Here is a 20,275-nt window from a genome sequence, read left to right on the forward strand (position 1 = left end):
TATATAATTTTGGTTTAGTAATAACAATAGAAATTACATGACAAGAAATTGAATGATTAGACAATTTAAATTAATAATTAAAATCAATAAAAAAATAAAACAACTTTTATTAAATAACAAAATTTTATTATTTATTACCTTGTTGATGGTATTTCAACCAATTTTGTGCACATATAAATGTCTATAAAGTAAATTCATGGAATTTATAACGATGAAGACTAAAAAATCTACCTCTTGTACTAAATACAAATTATGAAGTTACAATTGAAATTAGGATTACCAAAACATCCTTAACAATTTTTTTGCAAAATAGGATTATTGATCCTGTTTGTTTTTCACCATCCAAGAATGTTAAAAGTAGTACTGTTGGAAAAAACTTTCTCTTCCAATTAAAACTCTATTTTAGACTTTGTTTGTATTTTAATTGTATCATTTATAAATGAGTCATAATCACTAAAAAAATTGCTAATATTTAGATTATTCAAATTTGACTCATTAATATTTGCTCGTGAAATTTAACTTTTTATTATTTTCTTAACTTTAATTTAAAACTCTTTAAATAATGAGTAACTTAATTTCTTATTATTATTATTATTAATTTTAATTAAAAATAAACTACCATAAAGTTTAATAAAAAGATATTCAATAACTTCAACTTATATCTTAAATATAAAATAATAATAATATTATATATATATATATATATATATATATATATATATATAATTGCACAATGGGTTGGATGGTATGTATCTGTACCCACCTGCAGTCATTATATTTTGCAAGTGTATACTCGTCTTGCCATTTTCATATAAGTAGATATTTATTTGTCTCTATAAAAATATTTTTGTGAGTATTCATAAGATCTCAGTCTATTTTGCCATCTTACTCTAATGAATAGGATTGATTGCATTTGATTCTGAAAGACACAATTATTATTATTATTATGATGGCCATGGTTTTCTTTCTATCTGAATATCCGTTTATTTTAATGCAGCGTGTATTGTGAACAAGTGTTCCACAACAGAATGAATTTAATTAAGATAACTGGTAACCTACTTATCTAATAAAAGAAGTATGGGTACCCGATTTATGAAGGCAGCCTAGCAATTGTTTTCTTAATTAGATCGAAGCAAATCATAGGCGGCTGTAAGAACATACAACTATTGCTGGTCAACAATTTTGGCTTGAGTCAGAAGTTGTTGCAGGTTGCATTAATGGTGGGAGAAAGAAAGATATGGTACTGATGCTGCACCTTAACAATGTGAGAATGAAATCGATCTCAAGGTTAAAATTTGTGGTGCACCCTAGTCACGTATCAATCAATCAAGTAAAATAAAATTAGAGGGGACACAGTAACATGGTGTGCAAAAACTGAAAAAAGCTCTAATTAGAAAGTGCAAGAAATATACAGCATGTTTGGGTAAAAGTTTGAAATGTTTTTGAAAATTTTTCTATTAAAAATAATGAGTATTTTTAGTAAAAAAAAATGCTTATAAACTTGTATATATTAAAATACCTTAATATAAAAGTTTCACAGAAGTGAAGGAAGTCAAGGTCCAACCTTCGGTGACATGGTTTGGTGAGGGATGATGATCAGAGAAATTGAAAGTAGGAAAATGTCAAAAAGGATTTTCTGTAGAGACTGCTTAATCAATCTGACAGAACCAAATCCCAATGTGTAAAACATGAGATGATATCGAACCACCATGCTGAATTAGTCTTTTCAATAATTAGAACCAAACAACATGTATTCTTTTTTAACTATTAAATAATATTGTATAATATTTCAACACTCTCAGCACCAATCCACAGCATAAGCATCACGAAAATGTTAGTCACACTCCTTCACCATTTTCCACACTCGTTGTGTAAAACTCAAAGCTTTGTGGCACTTTCACCTTTCAGACACAAGGGGGGTGATGAAAAGATCAGTAGAAAGTGGGAAATTGTGAAGATAGAGCCAAAACCAAGGAGTTGTTTTACTTCAAAAGTGATTGATTTGTTGGAGAAGAGGGTGGTGAAGTTCTTCTATGATTCTTCACTGCCACATGGTTTCCTCGCTGGTAATTTTGCTCCTGTTCCCGAGACTCCTCCCACCAAAGACCTTCCTATAAAAGGGTACCTACCGGTTAGTACTATGTGTCTTTTCTTTGTTGAATTTATTCTTTATTCAATATAATTATAATGTACTCATGTTGTAATGATGGATTAAAGTGTAAAATGTTTTTTTCTGTTATCCAATCATATATAGATTATTATCATGTAAGGCACTGCAGTAAGATGATTGACTTGTGATTAGTGATTACAGCATTTTACTTGTAAGACACTGTGCCACTCATTATTGCCTACCATTTGAAATGAGTTGCAGGATTGCTTGAATGGGGAGTTTGTCAGAGTTGGACCTAATCCAAAGTTTGCTCCTGTAGCTGGATATCACTGGTATTTTTTTTTCTTTATTTCTTTGTTTTTGTATATTTTGAACACTATATCATGAGAGATTGAACAAATCTTGGTAAAAAATGCTTTTCAATTCTTGGTGATCCTTGTAGCTTATCAGTATATTGATTTTCTTTCTATATTTACTTTTATGGGATGGTTTGGTTGTTCATCTGTGTTAAGAAATTTGTTCTTAAAGTGGAGTTTGATGCTTATACCATGCTTTCTCGCACTGTTTTCGCAGGTTTGATGGAGATGGGTACGTGATTCTCTTCCTACATGCAAAACATATATTTCTTTTGAGATTATTGCAGACGAGTTTTTTGGGTCAAAAGACAGGCAATATTTGCAATTGCATAGGGATATTTTTGACTGTTGAGCATCGAAGTTCCATCAAAATCTCCATAGTTTTTTCTTTTTGGCAGAATCCTTTTATTGGCAGTTTTTAATTATCAATTTTCGTTGTCTTGTAAAATTTGTGAGCTCTAATTTAGCGTAGTGTTTAGTTGGACCAGTGATTACATTTTAATTTCTAATTTTGTTAAGTAGTGACATATCAAATCAAATGTTTATTAAAGTAGTCTAGTAGTTTTATACAGGAATAGAAGAAAAAAGTATATTCAACATGACATGTCACAATTTCACAAAAAACTTTGTATGGAGTTTAAAGTACATGACATGTATAGAATGAACATAAAGTTAAAATATATGGCCCATAATCTTAACTAAAACTGAACAACATAATATTCTAGATAACAAAGATGTGAATCTGCCATACAGATTTCAGTCACTTGTTTTGTTAATTGAACACAAGTTCCAATTATACAGTCCCTTTTGACTTTCAGCAGCTCATCATAGTGAAAGTTATACTCTTTTTGGTGTTCTTAAATTTTGGGCTGTTAATTACACTACGAAATTCATAGTTCAGATATCTGCTCCTCCAATATTGATCTACGTATCAATGAATTGCAGAATGATTCATGGTTTGCGTATCAAAGATGGAGAAGCTACATATGTTTCCCGTTATGTGAGAACTTCTCGTCTTAAACAAGAAGAGTACTTTGGAGGCCCCAAATTTATGAAGGTTTGAAAAGAAAGTGAAAACATAGAAGCTATGTAAAACTTTCACTCTTCATAGAAATGTTTTGTTTTAGATTCCCAAGACAAATGTTGCTTCTTTATATGTCTTTTTCAGATTGGAGATCTCAAGGGTCTATTTGGACTTTTAATGGCTATTATATATATTTTGAGAACTCAATGCAAAGTGCTGGATGCTTCTTATGGAACTGGAACAGGTAACCTGTGCTATATATATATATATATATATAATTGTTTTCAAATCTAAGGTCCTACGAAACTTTGTACATCCTGGAATATTGTGCAGTGCAATTCAAATATATGTCCATTTGATGATTCTACTACTGTTGCATTATGTAGTGATACTTCAAAAAATATATTAGAACTAGAGGTCTAATTTATCATTCCAGTTTTAAGGTAGCCCTCAATTTCTTTTTTCAAAAGACTGGAGTGTGCCTTATCTGGTACTTAGCCTCCCTGATTGCTCACACACATGTTTGGTGAAATGTTTTGATGGTTATTGATTGGGAATACTAAGCTCTTTAGTATGACTGGAAGTGATGAAACTAATTTGTGCTTATACTCTAATTTCTACTAGCCAATACTGGTCTTGTATATCACCATGGGAAACTTCTAGCACTCCAGGAAGCAGATAAACCTTGTAAGTACCACTCTTATCAGTTTTAGTTTTATGAACAATATAGACTTGTTGATTAAATCTGAAATGTCATTGAACGTAGAGAGCAAAGGTGTTGAAAAGATTCATCAAGTTAAGAAGTTTAGCAGCGATGGTTTTTTTTTTTTTTTTTAACTGCAGTCAAATCAGTGTCTTGCTAGCTATAGTTGTGTCTAGGTTTAAGAATTTTAGTTGTGTAATTTTAGTCCTTTAAATTTTAATTGAGTAATTTCATCTCAAGTATTGCAGTTGTGTAATTTTAATCTCTCAAATTTTAATTGAGCAATTTTAGCCTCTTAAGTACCATATTTAAATGATTTTGGTTGTTCAAGTATTATAATTATACAATTTTTTTTTATCTATTTAAGTTACATATATTATTAATTTTAGTAATAATAAATTTATATCATCTAATACATAAATAAAAATTATAATATATGTAACGTAAATAGGTTAAAAATTACTATACTTGAGGACTAACGATGTACAATTGCAAAATTTGAAGAACTAAAATTTCTTATTTAAAATTTAAAAGACTAAAATTGCATAATTACAATAATAAAATTACTTAATTAAAATTTTAGCATCAAAATCGCAATAAGTTTTGTGTTTACCTCTTTTGGTGTAGGAGTAAATAGTTTCATTTTAAATTTTGCAGATGCTGTTAAAGTTTTTGAAGATGGTGATTTGCAAACACTTGGTATGCTAGATTATGACAAGAGATTGGACCACTCTTTCACTGCTCATCCAAAAGTTGACCCATTTACTGGTGAAGTGAAGCCATCTTCAAATAAGCAATTAAATTGACTGATTCAATGGAACAGTTATTCCAACAAATAAGTATTCTGTATGCAGGGGAGATGTTTACATTTGGATATTCAATTACACCACCATATATCACGTACAGAGTTATTTCAAAGGACGGTTATATGCATGATCCTGTGCCCATAACAGTATCTGATCCCATCATCATGCACGACTTTGCAATCACAGAGAATTATGCAATATTTATGGATCTTCCTTTGATCTTGAGGCCAAAGGTATGGCAGGTGTTTCTGTTCTTGTATTCTGGGAAAAACTTATATTGCATGTTGTGAGTTTCCGTTTTTTTTTTTTTTTTTTTTTTGTGTCTGTGTGGGGGGGGGGGGGGGGAATGGTTGTGTCAAAGATGATTTGATGGTAAAGTCTGTTCACTTTGAACAACAATTAATGGCTATTAATGTATATGGCATTTTTGATTGAAATCCGTTTTTCAGGAAATGGTGAAGAATAAGACACTGATATTCTCATTTGATTCAACCAAGAAAGCTCGTTTTGGTGTGCTCCATCGGTATGCCAAGGATGAAAAGCATATCAAATGGTTTGAGCTGCCAAGCTGCTTCATATTCCACAATGGTGTGTTTTCTTTGTTTTTGTTTCTCCTTCATATAATATGTTCATTAATATTCTGCAATGATGATTTTTGTAAAAATTCAATACTGCATATTTTTTTTTTATTGAAAAATGTTAATTGTTAGTTATTAGTTGTGGGTGGAGGGATTTGAACCCATACTCTCCTTATCACTCCAACCTTATATCTTTTCCCCCAAATCACTTCGACCAACTGATCACTCCTTCAATAGTGCATATGATTGAAGTGCATGGTAAAAGAAATCACTACAAAAAATATGCAATTTAGCGACCACCAAAATCGGTCGCTAAATTGCTAAAATTGGACGCTATTTATCTTAGCGGCTGAATTTAATTAGTCGCTAAAATTCTGGTCGCTAAGCTATTTAGCGACGAAAAAATTTTCGGTTGCTATTTAGCGATCGAAAATTTTGGTCACAAAATGGTTGCAATGATTTTGGTCACTGAAGTGTATGGGACTAAATTAGTGACCGAATAAATCGGTCGCTAAATATTTATTTTTTATTTTATTAAATTTTATAGACGTTGCAAATTTGATCGCTACGAACCACTCATATTTGGTCTCTTAAGGATTTTATTTCACAATACTTAACTTTTTAGCATGTTTTGTCCTTAATTATACAATTTTTAGAAACTTCCCAAAAGGTCACCCATCCCTATATTACTCAAAGTCAAGCATGTTTAACTGTGAAGTTCTTATGATATAAACTACCGAAAAACAGATGCATGTTAGTATAAGTAGTGCAAATTAATTCATTTAAGTCATCCTCAACTACCAATCTCATACTTATATTATATTTGGATCCTTATCATTTTGGTGTATTCGGACTGTTATAAATATATAATAATTATATTACTAATAATAATAATTATATTATATTTAATTAATCTTTATTTATATATATACTTACTTTTATAATTAACAATCTACTTATTTCTATTTAAAATTAATTTTATGATACAATTTAAATTATTATTTATTATAAATTTAAAAGTTTAAGTAATAATTTATATATTTTAAAATGAGAAGGGTTATAATAACACTGATATAACTTTTACTAAGTATTACATCGCTCAATAACTTTATATTAAATGTGAATTTTGTAAATCCAACCGTTAGATTGAAAGTTCATATCACTTTATATGTTTATACCAATTTTTGTTAAAATTGAACAATAATTTAAAAGTAATCAAAGTGCTCATATTTTATTTGAAATGTATACATTACGTCAATTTTGTTTTACAAGAATGAAGTATCAAATCATCTTCAATTCATATAAGATTTTGTATATATTATCTAAGAGTAAAAAAATTTCAATCTAACGGTTGAATTTATAAAATTCACATTTAATATAAAGTTATTGAGTGATGTAATACTTAGTAAAAGTTACACCGATGTTATTATAACCCTATTCTCTTTTAAAATATTATTTTTATAAATTAAATTTTAATATTTTAAATAAATTATTAATTAACTTAATATATCTATTCATCTTAAATCTAAGATATAAAATTCAAAAAATGTATTTATCCTTGTTTTATTTTCTAATTATCAACCATTAATAAAATGCTAATTTAAAATCTTATCTAGTTATATCATAATATTTTCATATCAAGTTTAAAATCAGATATTAGTTATACAAAAATATTAAAATCATATAGTAAATTATTAATAAGATCCTAGTTAAATAATTTAAAATAATCAATTTTATCACACAACAATAAAGAAATACTAATAGTTAAGAAAATAAATTTGTACTCTTCCTATTAGAAAAAGAGAGGATGTTATAATTCTTTTTTTCCTTAAGATATCACATCTCTTCTATCAATAAAATTTAAATATAAAAATTTATTTAAAAATAAAGTTATCATAAGTTAGAAATATTTATTATAAATATGGATCAAAATAAATAAGAAATTTTAAAAAATTCATATACTCTAATTAAAAAACTGCCCAAAAATCCAATTGTAAAAAAAAAACTCTAAATATTTTTTCACATAAATAACTATTAGTATTAATTATGTAAGAGTGCATATAAATATTTTTTTATATTATAAATTAATGTCTTGCTCTTACAAAAAAATAAAATGGGATTGATACTCAATAACAATATTATCATCACTTTTAAATAATTTATAAATTTTTTAAGTTTTATTTAGTGATCGAATAGAATTTTGTCGCTAATTTTAACTAATATTTAGTGACTGAATAGAATTCTGTTGTTAATTTTAACTAATATTTAGCGACCAAATAGAACTATATTGCTAATTGTAACTAATATTTAACGATCGAATTTAAGTTTGTCGCTAAAAAAATTAAAACTTCTGATTTAGCTACCGAATTCAATTTTTTCGCTAATTTTAACTAATATTTAGCGACCAAATTTAATTTTGTCGCTAAAAAATCAAAATTTCTGATTTAACGACCAAATTCAATTCTGTCGCGAAATTTAACTACTATTTAGCGACCGAATTGAATTCGGTCGCTAATTTTAACTAATATTTAGCGACCAAATTCAATTTCGTCGCTAAAAAAATAAAATTTCTAATTTAGCGCGACCGAATTCAATTTCTTCGCTAATTTTAACTAATATTTAGCGACCGAATTTAATTCCGTTGCTAAAAAATCAAAATTTCTGATTTAGCGAAGAAATTAAATTTGGTTGCTAAATATTAGTTAAATTTAGCGACCGAATTCAATTCATTCGCTAAATTTAACTAGTATTTAGCGACCGAATTTAATTCTGTCGCTAAATTTAACTACTATTTAGCGACCAAATTCAATTCCGTCGCTAATTTTAACTAATATTTAGCGACCGAATTAAATTCCATCGCTAAAAAAATCAAAATTTCTAATTTAGCGACCGAAATAGCGATCGAATTTAATTCCGTCGCTAAAAAATTCAAAATTTCTTATTTAGCGACCGAAATAACGATGAATTTTCTAGCATCGACTTATTTTGGTCGCTAAATCGATCGCTATTTTGATTATTCATAATCGGTCGCTAAATCAGTCGCTAAATAGCGACTGATAAATTTCGGTCGCTAATTTCGGTTGCTATTTTACAATTTTCTAGTAGTGAATGCAAGTAGTGAGTCTAGTATATTTTTCCAACCATTGTATGAAGGATGACTAGTCTCAAATCCTTAAAATGATGGGCTTTAACAATCCTCACAATCCAGTATATTCTTCCTTTCTGAGCCCTTGTGAGAATGGAGTGTTGAAAAGTCACCTTCAAGGAATATGATTTATTAGACTTATGCATGAATGTCGAGAATTTCTAATAGAGACTGAATATCTTTTTTTTTTTTGAAAAGTCCTTTTACTTATTCGAAGGCAAAGGTGATTTGTTGCTCTTAAAGTAGGTGTTCCTTTTCGTAATGATGTGACAAAGGTCACACTAACTAGGGTTTATCAACCTTTGTTAGAAATTCTCTAGTGGTCCTTGGTGATTTATCAACAGGAATACATGAGGTGCATGTCTTTCACTGATGTTTTTTTCGCACTGAATTTTCCCTCGCATGACAATGCATTTTTTTTAATGTTTTGGGTGTTTTCTTTATTTTAGGGAAATCATTCAAAATAGCAAACAATGTATACAAACAAATACACAAGCATATGCTTAAACAATATACACCCACGAACAATCACGTTCAAATCCATGGGTTGGGGTCCTTGTGGAAAGGTGCATAGTATAAGGTGGTTCTAATTGTTCTCATAATTTTTAAAGGCTCCTAAGGTTCCTCCATTATAGGGACCCAGTATCTTTGTCGTTGTCAACTAGCAAACGTCGATGGCCTGTCCAAAGTATCGAGCTAGAGTAACCGATTGTCACCTTGAACATGATTTTCGACAATGACCTGTGGGTAGCTAAGACCTTTTCTATGTCCGGTCGTACATCATCCACTTCCTATGATCATCTCTCTTACCCTCGGGTATAGAGGGAACTTGTAGTGTGCAAGGGTTTGTGTATAGTTTATTTCAAATAGTGCAAAAATCTAAACAAACAAGCAGTTATTAAAGCCACAATAAAAGCAAATATTTACAAATAAGGTAAAAAGGATAAAAATTTAATTTCTATTTTTATTATGTTAAATTTATCACTAAATGGGTTTGCCCTTCTTTTAGCTTCCCTAGTGGGGTCACCATCTGTCAGAACTCGAAAATTTTTTGATCTTGCACACAGATGGTTAGAACTTCGTTTTGAAAATCTCATCAACTTTGGAATGCCTTAAGACCATACTAATCTTTCACCGATGGTTTTTGAAAAGGTTCGAAGGAGTCGCCACCGATATTTTACTCAAAACATCGGAAAAAGAAAAAAGAGTTTTTGAAAAATAGATTATGGCCTTCATAGCCAAAATCAAGTTCGAGGGTCGGTTACGTGTGAGGAAGGTATTAGACACCCCACGACACCTTAACTTGGTACCCTATGATAAATTTAGCATAATAACAATTATAATTAAATCTTTACCCCTTTTAGCCATTTAAACACTTATTATATACATGATTATTTATTTATTTATTGCATGGGAATAGAGTTGTGAATAAAACAAATAAAAAGGAAGAGGAAGAAAAGAGAAAATAAAAACCTTCATAACAAGCTTTTTATAGAAGAATCTTCAAAAATGTGTACAAGGGTGCGTTTTGGCAGCCTTTTGCTCTACAAAAGCCTCACAGTCACTTAGAAATTTACACAGAGAGGGGGAGTCAAATCTAACAGGTGTGTGTACTAGGTATCAGGTGTGTGGAAGAATGAGCCTTGGGCACACCTTATATAGGCGCTCAAGGAAGGGGAACGACCGTTCCCAACACTAGAATGACCATTCTGCGCCTTAGAAAAACACATGAAACAACTATTTGGGACAGCCGCTCCTAGGTTGGGAATGGCCCTTCCATGCCCCAGATTAGGGTTTTCATGAAATAGTGTCTCCTGGGCCTTCTGGGCTTCATCTCGGTCCATTTCTGTGCCTTTCTAGACCCTCAAGGGCGGCTCTTCTCGTTCTACAGGTCTTTTAGCCTTAGTGGGGATGGCTCGAACAAAAAACTGGTGTCTACAATAGGCACAATTAGATGAACTTTATTATTGATTTTTTATGCTATTATTCACATTTATTTTGTTTCTCATAAATCTGCTTATAAGAATTTTTTTATAATTTCTCAACAATTGGAATCAAGGGCTTCTATGGTGATTTCTATAAATTCTCAAATTTATAAATGATCCAAAAGAAGTTAGATTTCAGTGGGAGAAATGATTGTAGATGAAGGAAAGGTGAAAATTAAGAAGTTCGATTGTGTAGACTTAACTTTTGGAAGATGCAATTTGAAGATTATCTATATTAGAAAAAGTCGTATCAACCTCTTTTAGAAAATAAACTAGAGGTCATGAAAGATGAAGATTGGGCCCTTCTCGATAGACTAGTCCTCAAAGTTATCCGATTGACATTATCTCGCGAAGCTGCATTCAACATTTCAAAAGAAAAGACCATGATAGGTCTTATGGTGGCACTTTCTAGTATGTATGAAAAGTTGTCAGCCTCAAACAAAGTTCATGTGATGAAACAATTATTTAATTTATGGATGACAGAAGGCACATTGGCAATGCAATATCTCAATAAACTCAATATAGTCATAACCCAATTGAGTTTAGTTGGATTCGAATTTGAGGAAGAAGTACGAGCATTGATACTTTTGTCTTGTTTACTAGAAAGTTGGAATGTTATTATCTTAGCTATGAGTAGCTCATAGGGAAGCAATAAGTTGAAATTCAATGATGTTCATGATTTGGTTCTTAGTGGAGAGATTTGATAGAGAAAGTCGAGTGAGTCTTCAACCTCTTTAGTTTTGCATATAGAGTCAAAAGGAAGAAAGTTAACTAGAGAAAATAGATACAGTAAATCCAAGGACAAGAGGTTTATGTCCAAGAATCATCATAGTTTATACAACACAAAGATAGTTGAGTGTTGGAATTGAGGAAAGGTCGAGCATTACGAAAATCAATGCAAGAGTACACCGAATAATCAATAGGTGAAGGAAAAGGCAAATGTTGCTTCTACCTAGTGAGAAGATGATGCATTGGTAAGTTCTTTAGAGAACAAGGAAGAGTCTTGGGTGTTAGACTCTAAAGCATCCTTTTATGCCATTTCACAAAAAGAATTCTTTGAGAATTATATGTTCTTGGAAACCTTGGTAAAGTGTACCTTGATAATGAGCAATCTTGTGAAATTATGGGTAGATGTTTGGTGAAGATTAAGTTAAATGGGTATGTATGGATTTGAAAAATATTAGACATATTCATGACTTGAAAAAGAACTAAATATCAGTAGGCTAGTTAGTCGATGATGGCTACACAACAATATTTCATGGTAAACATTGAAAGATTTCAAAGGGTGCAATGATAATTGCTCTTGGTAAAAAGACTGATACTCTTTACAAGACAGTAGGAGCATATCATTTGATTGTTGTTGCAACTAATGAAAATCCCGATCTATGACACCAAAGGTTAGCCCATATAAATGAGAAAGGGATGGAGATCATGCACTCAAAGGATAAACTACCAAGTCTTTAGTCATTTGTAATTAACATGTGTGAAGACTGTATACTGGGAAAGCAAATACGAGTTAGCTTTTAGACAAATGGAAGGACCCCAAAGAAAAAAGACTTAAGCTTGTTCACTAAGATGTTTGGGGTTTAACAATTGTCCCACCCATTGGTGGTAAGAAATACTTCACGACTTTTATTGATGACCATGCTAGGAAAATATGTGTATACTTTCTAAAACATAAGTTTGAAGTATTTAAGACTTTCAAGATTTGGAAAACCATGGTAAAAAATGAGACAAGATTGAAGATCAAAAAGCTTAGAATTGAACCAATGGTATGTTTTTCTTCACGTGATTGTGCTCTAGACCTATGAGATTCATAACCAAGGGGGCTACCCTGCTTGGTCATCGGGCATACCCTATCTTGAATTTGGGGGAATTGGTGTCGACATCTATCCTATTGGTTGTTGAAGGTGTTGGTTGATGAAAGACATCCCTAGAATGCTCCTATTTCATGCCTATCTCACTTGTTTACAGCTCTTGTGACATTCATTCTACCCCAACACATATAATATTAAAATATAAAGAAATAGTTCTCCAACTTGGGTAAAATGGTTCACAATTAAAATACTTCCAATATCCAAATATTTATAAAATATAAGTTCATAAATTTAACTAATAAAGAAATATAAAATCCAGATACAATAAAATGAATAATCTAAAATCCCTTGCCCTGATGTCACACTATTAGAGCAATCCCATGACTCAACTATTGACACCTTGAATGCCACCTATGTCCACATCTTCCTCACCTAAAAAGAACCACAAACTTATGGTGAGAAAAGAAAATATTTATATAGAAAACACATAACGAAATTCCACAAAAAAATCTCAAAGAAATATAATCCATCATCTCATCAAAATCCACATATTCCATCATCTCATCACAATTCATATATGTACATATAAACAAATTGCACATATACACCATGTCACACATCCAACATCAGATCATGTACACGCCCTTGCTGACGCATCACACGTCCAACATCGTGTTAAACACCCAACTATGCTAATGCATTCGACTACTGACACCGATATCACACATACGATTGTACCTAACGTATCAAACATCTAATACTATATCATGCATAAGACCATGCCCCAAAAACACATAAATAACACTGTATCACGTGCACGTCCATCATCTCATCACAATCCACATATTCCATCATCTCGTCACAATTCATATATGTACATATAAACAAATTTCACATATACACCGTGTCACACATCCAACATCAGATCATGTACACGCCCTTGCTGACGCATCACACGTCCAACATTGTGTTATGCACCCGACTATGCTAATGCATTCCACTACTGATACCGATATCACGCATACGATTGTACCTAACGCATCACACATCTAATACTATATCACGCATACGACCATGTCCCAAAAAACACATAAATAACACTGTATCACGTGCACGTCCTTACGACCTAGTGTCACGCATATGACTATTCCCAATCATCACATCACAGTTCACATTTCAATTCCACATCACATGCACAATATAGATAAATCTACACAAAACAATGGTTCACAAACCCCTCACGCAATTCTCCATGAATTCACATCACATCATCATACATATATGAACTAACTCTCCAACATAATATCTTACAACTTTAAACCACTTTTTAGTCCACATGATAACACCTTAGAACATCAAAATAATATGCATCTCCCGTCAACAACTGTCAAAGAAAACAACACACAAAGTGTTATATTCATCCAAATAAGCTTAAACCTATCTTAAAAGAAATGTAAGAGAATAATATACAGCTCTTATGAAGACATGAAATTCTAAAAAAATCATCTACTTAGCTAAAAATTTCAAAATCCGAAACAGATATAATCCATGTTGATAGCTTGACCCCTGTTCACTAAAATATCCATAACAATAGTTCTAGACATTCTTTTTGAGTGATTTAAAAGCTATTAGAAATATAACACCCAAAGTTACAACTTTTATGAAGAACACGAAGCCGAAAAATGTCATTAAGGTCACCTCGCATGGCTGACAACACAAAACTTAATATTTCACGCACTAGAATGGAGACTGAACTTATAATTCGCATAAATCAATCAATTATTAACATTTTTACACGATTACAGAGTCTAAATTATAGCCCCAGTGTCTAATTTCTAATCCAACAAACGAAAATTGATTTGGTTAATTACACAGAAAGATATTACAAAAATACTAAGGTATATCCATAAGTAAAATCTCCCAATTACTCATTAATTCAAATAATTAACGTGCTCATCAATCTACAAGAACCCTAACTTACATAGCACATCCCAATAAATTCAATTATCATCTAGATCATCAATTTTACCAAATAATATCACAACCACATTTATAAATCAATATAAAATTCGAATGAATCATCAATTTTATATAATCTTAACTCAAATAGTAAAACCCCTAATTTTTCCAAAACTTAACTCAAGCACTTTTCTACAATTTCGTTCTCTCTCCCAGATCATCATCGTTGCTAATTTTTTGCATATTTTTAATCCTTAATACACATAGAATTTAGTGGAATCATCGATTCTTCAAATAGAAACAATTGTATACCAATAGTCCTACAAAATTCCTCCTCTACCCATTCCCTCATGTGACTTTGCATACAAATAAACCCTTTTCTCCTGTACCTGGTTGCGTTAATCAGAATACTCTTGATGTAGTGGAAGTCGTTCCTGATCTCTTCCTGGGCACTCCTCTTCAAAGCTCTTATTTTTCCTTTTTTTTCTTACTCCTTCAGAAAATGCCAAATGAGACTAATGAGGGTTAATATGCTAACCCCTACTTTACATTCCCTCGAGCTTGGTCAACCCAACTCTTTACCCTTCTCGACCTACTTCTCCTTTTTCTCAAAATAATTTAATAAAATACATATAAATAATAATACAAAAATATTTTTCCTTTAATAATAATAATAAAATCAAATATTTCTCACCTCAAATATAATAAAAATATAATATTAATAATATTATTATTTTTTGAAAAATAGGGTGCTACAACTCTTATGGGTCTTTTTGTTGCTTTCTTATGATGCAATATTTGGGCCTCCTAGACCTGACCTCTCACCTAAGCCTCATAACATTCATATTCCAAGCACTAAGTATTCCTTGCCTGTTTAGATGCTTCAATCCGCCTGTTGGTAGCCTTTTCCCCGCATATATAATTTAAAAAAATGAAGAAGTTCTTGGTAAGAGGTAACTAATACTTTAGCTAAGGTTCATTGCTATTTGGTCTCCCATCATGCTAGCACTTAATAGACTATCTCAGCCTAGAGTGAGGGATCACAATAAGGATTACCAAAAGTAGGCAATATCGCGGTACCAGTCCACGACTACCATTTCTATAACTTAACTTCCCTGCCCTTTGTCCACTTAGTCTCCTTTTCGGACTTCAAGAGCATTGAGTAAAATGATAGTTAATATGAAGACACTAGATTTAAAATTTTTTGCTATGAGCACGAGATCATAATGGAAAAGATTGTGTCGGGTATGCCTCAACATTGTGGTGTAGTTGAGTGTATGAATTGAATGTTGAGTGAAAGAGCTAGAAGCTTGCATTTGTAGTCAGGCTTACTAGAGCAATTATGGCCAAAAACAATTAACACAATAGCTTACTTAATCAACTAAGGTTTATCGATACCATTGGAGCACAAAATACCAAAAAAGATATAGAGCTGGAAAAGAGATAAAACTCTCATATATTAGAGTTATTGGTTGTGTAGCATATGTTCACATATGTTATCAAGATAGGAATAAGCTTGATCCCAAATCGAAGAATTGCACTTTCCTTAGTTATGGAGAGGATGAGTTTGGTTATTTCCTATGGGATGATGAAAACAAAAGATGATTTGTGGTAAAGATGTGATCTTCAATGAAATAAAAATGTGTAATGACAAGTACAACATGTACACTAGAAACTTAAAATAAAGTGGGCTAGTGTATATAGAGGTGGATGGTATCTCAAAAACTCTTATAATTGACACTCCCTAGTCAGAGGAATCAATTAAAAATAATAATGACGAACAACTTGACACACCAGAGCCTTCTACTCCAACTCTTATTTTGAGAAGGTCTTTTCGGCCTCATGTGCCTAATAAGAAATACCTAAATTATATATTATTAATTGATGAGGGGGAGCTTATGAGGAACCATGACTACAAATGCTAGTAAATAGGAGCTTGTCATGAAAGATGAGATGAAGTCTTTAGTATCCAATCACACATGGGAACTAGTAGAGTTACCTATTAGGAAAAAGACACTTCTTAACAAATAGGTGTCTTCGGTAAAGGAGGATCATGATGGCTCCAAGAGATACAAAACTCAACTAGTTGTTAAAGGATTTCAACAAAATGAAGGTGTTACTACAATGAAATCTTTTCTCTAATTGTGAAGCTCAATACTATTAGGTTCGTCTTAAGTATCATTGATAATTGGACGTGAAGACTACATTTCTTCATGGAGGGAAAATTAAAGAAAAACTTGTATGGCTTGAAAGAAGCTCCAAGAGAGTGGTATAGGAAGTTTGAAAGCTTATGCACAAGGAAGGTTTCCATAAATGCAATGTCAACCACTATTGTTTCTTTAAGAGATATAAGTCTAAATGTATCATTTGGCTACTTTATGTTGATATATTAGAAGGTAGCTTATATATCGATACAAGATTAGAAGCTTGGAGTAGCAATTGTCAAAATAATTTGGCATGAAAGACGGGTATAGAAAAAAGGATCCTCAAAATGCAAATCATGAAAGATAAGTAAAGAGATATTTTGCAATTATCTCATATAGAGTACATCAACCATGTTTTGCAAAAATTCAACATGGGTGACACTCAGCTGGTTAACACACCTTTAGCTAATCATTTTCACCTATCCAATGATTAGTCCCCTCAGATAGAGGAGGAAAAAGAGTTAAATGGCTAAGATTTGGTATTCTTCAACCATTAGAAGTTTGATGTATGCGATGGCTTGTACGAGGCCAAACACTGGTCGTGCAGTGATATTTGTAAGTAGGTTTATGTCAAATCTAGGTAAAACTCAATGGGAAACAATCAAGTGGATTTTGAGGCATTTACAAAGCACTATAGAGAAGTATTTGTACTTTAGTAAAGGAGAATTAAAAGTACAAGGTTACATAGATGCAAACTTTGGAGGTGAAGTTCATCATCAAAGAAGTAACATTGGTTATATTTTCACTATTGTGTGCAACTTCAGTTGGCCTACTAGAATAACAAATAAGATAAGGTATTGTATTAATCGAGATGTGAAGACAAATTGAAATATATTAGTGTTCAAGTGGGAGATTGTTGGACTCGGTCATGTAAAACAAAAACTCATGGAAGGACATAATTTGTTGAAAAAAAAAAGGAAAACCAATAAATATAAAGGAATGCATAAAAATAGGAAAACAAAAATGAGAAGATTAGAAACTTTGCATGCTTGTATAAATAGCACTATGCTATAACTATGATATGTAATCCCAACTACAAGAAAGAAAAAAAGAAAGAGAAAAGAAGAGTTTAGAAAATAATATTTTATTTTCTAAGTGTGTTTAAGTTGTGGTGCATTGAGTATTTATAAACATTGTTTATATTTTCTCATTTTTTAATAATATATTTGCAGCAGTTTGGAGACAAACATAATTAGCCGAATTCTATTATCAATTTTGTATGTTATTATTTTGTATTTATTTTATTTTTTACATATCTAATTATAAGAATTTTTTTGTAATTTCTCAAATAAAAAAACAGTAGAAAAGCCTGTTTGGGTTGATGTATCTCTAGCCCATTTCCAGCTTTTCATTTCAACCTTAGGACAAGGTTGATTTTGAAGTAGTAATGTTATTGTTTGGTGAAGGAAATGGAAAATTAGTTATAGGCACCAAGTTGATAAATAGTTAGATATAAACAGCAGGAATTAAGAGGAAATGATCCATTCCATCTTGTATCATTTGCAAATTAAGTTCTGCACTCTGTGAAAGGAGAAATTTTTTGTGATGAGAATAGAAACCCTTTGAGGAGAGTAATATATCATTTTTTTTTCTTTTGTAATCAAGAAATACCATTTTTCCCCCCTTTCTTCTGTTTTCTAATTTAAAAATTGTCTGTTGTCATATGCTTAAAAGAATTTAACAAAGTTCAATCTGTGCCTTGAATTCTTTAATTAATTCTGACAGGTTTGTGCATTATATATATCTTTTTCAGCCAATGCTTGGGAGGAGGAAAATGAAGTTGTTCTGATCACATGTCGCCTTCAGAATCCAAATTTTGACATGGTCAATGGGGCTTTCAAGGAAAATCTTGAAAAATTCTCAACCGAACTGTAAAAGACTCATTCTTACATGTAAAAATTTTGAAAAGAATTTACTGGATGATTGTTCCTTATTCATGAATATTGAACTCCTTCTAGGTATGAAATGAGATTTAACATGAAAACTGGCGAAGCTTCCCAAATGAAATTATCAGCACTTGCTATAGATTTTCCTAGGGTGAATGAAAGCTACACTGGCAGGTAAACTCATAATATACTCTCCATGTTGTGAATTAGTCTATCATAATCATATGTTAATTTGATTATTGAAATATTTTCATGGTGTCATATTTTCTCTTTCATTTCATCAGGAAGCAGCGATACGTATATGGAACCACATATGACAACATTTCAGAAGTTATGGGGATTATTAAATTTGATTTGAATGCTGAACCAGATCATGCAAAAACAAAGCTTGAAGTTGGAGGAAATGTTAAGGGTCTCTATGACTTGGGACCAGGGAAGTTTAGCACAGAAGTTGTTTATGTCCCACGTGTACCTGGCACCGATTCTGAAGAAGATGATGGTTACTTAATTTTCTTTGTACATGATGAAAATATTGGGTATCACTTCTATGAAATTATTTTTTTATGCATGAATTGTAATCATATATGTATGGCTCTTTTGGTCATTATGAAATATGACTTATTAGTTTTTCTTATTATCTTCTTCTGAGTAGAATAAAAGCTAACATGTTCAAATCACAAAACTGCAGAAAATCATTTGTGCATGTCATTGATGCAAAAACAATGTCATCAGATCCTGTAGCAGTTGTAGAATTGCCACATAGAGTTCCATTTGGTTTCCATGGCTTCTTTGTGACAGAGGTTTGACTTATAAGTACATATATATTTCTACATTGCATTTCTATTTCTATTTCTATATGTATTTCTTTTTCTTTTTCTTTTTCTTTTTCTTTCCCTTTTGTTTAAGAGCATGCTACTAATTATTGTTATTATCATGCTCTTTGGGCAGGAACAACTGCAAGAGCAGGCGAAACTGTGATAGTGTGATGATATTGTAAGCCTTAATGAACTTTTCTACGTACCTCAGTCTCTGTATACATCTTGCTACCAATAATTAGTTCTATTATATATCCAGTATCACAGCAAATCAATATTTTATAAATTAGGTTGATCATTGATCAGACAGTCGACAGTTTTAAATATTATTATTTTAATTTTTTTGATATAATATATTAACTAATATTAAAAATATTATAACATTTATAACTTTATAATAATAAAATTTAGACTGATTTTATATAATTTTTGGGTGAGGATCTACACCTCAGGTAAAAAATAAAAATAAAAATAAAAATTAACCTATTGTTTGAAAATGGTTAATAGAGATTTTATTAAATAATAAAATACTGCATTGGATATTGTTTGGTTTTAACCAGGTTTATCTGATTTTATATCGATCTCTTTAAAGTCTTGGTTTTAGGATTAAAAAAATTGGCGGTTTTTGGATATTGTCATGGATGAGTAATTAATTTCACACGCACTTTCGGTGCCATTCCAAGAATTGCAACCTGTGTAAGCTCAGAAATAAAATATTTCACCAAGGCTACCAATTTGAAAATATTATTCTGAATTTTTCTATGTTATTTTCATATTTTATGTTCACTTTATATATAAAAACAATATATAACTTTTCATCATAAAATGATTAATACTTAAACTTGTATCTTACTTAGCTAATTTATAAAACTTGTTATTTTCTCTCT

General features: G+C 31.2%; 1 protein-coding gene across 1 annotated transcript; it reads left to right on the forward strand.

Moving 5' to 3' along the window:
* Positions 1–1,184: 1,184 nt before the first annotated feature.
* On the forward strand, positions 1,185–19,697 carry LOC145949266 (carotenoid 9,10(9',10')-cleavage dioxygenase 1-like). The gene is made up of 14 exons (XM_083062266.1): positions 1,185–2,131; positions 2,372–2,442; positions 2,684–2,698; positions 3,412–3,523; positions 3,635–3,734; positions 4,115–4,177; positions 4,851–4,961; positions 5,048–5,232; positions 5,449–5,587; positions 18,441–18,558; positions 18,646–18,747; positions 18,858–19,109; positions 19,262–19,373; positions 19,522–19,697. The coding sequence occupies exons 1-14, from the start codon at positions 1,832–1,834 to the stop codon at positions 19,549–19,551; spliced, it is 1,710 nt and encodes a 569-aa protein (XP_082918392.1). The 5' UTR covers positions 1,185–1,831; the 3' UTR covers positions 19,552–19,697.
* Positions 19,698–20,275: the final 578 nt, after the last annotated feature.

Source organism: Cajanus cajan, chromosome 8, assembly GCF_000230855.2.
Source record: "Cajanus cajan strain Asha chromosome 8, NIPB_CcT2T_4, whole genome shotgun sequence".
Taxonomy (NCBI): Eukaryota; Viridiplantae; Streptophyta; class Magnoliopsida; order Fabales; family Fabaceae; genus Cajanus; species Cajanus cajan.

What these genes read in the sequence shown, in the direction of transcription:
- LOC145949266 (XM_083062266.1), top strand. Translation starts at nt 1,832, where the DNA reads ATGTTAGTCACACTCCTTCACCATTTTCCACACTCGTTGTGTAAAACT. An exon ending in CTTTGATCTTGAGGCCAAAG is followed by an intron (nt 5,233 to 5,448) that starts GTATGGCAGGTG and finishes TCCGTTTTTCAG; the next exon opens with GAAATGGTGAAGAATAAGAC. An exon ending in ATGGCTTCTTTGTGACAGAG is followed by an intron (nt 19,374 to 19,521) that starts GTTTGACTTATA and finishes CTCTTTGGGCAG; the next exon opens with GAACAACTGCAAGAGCAGGC.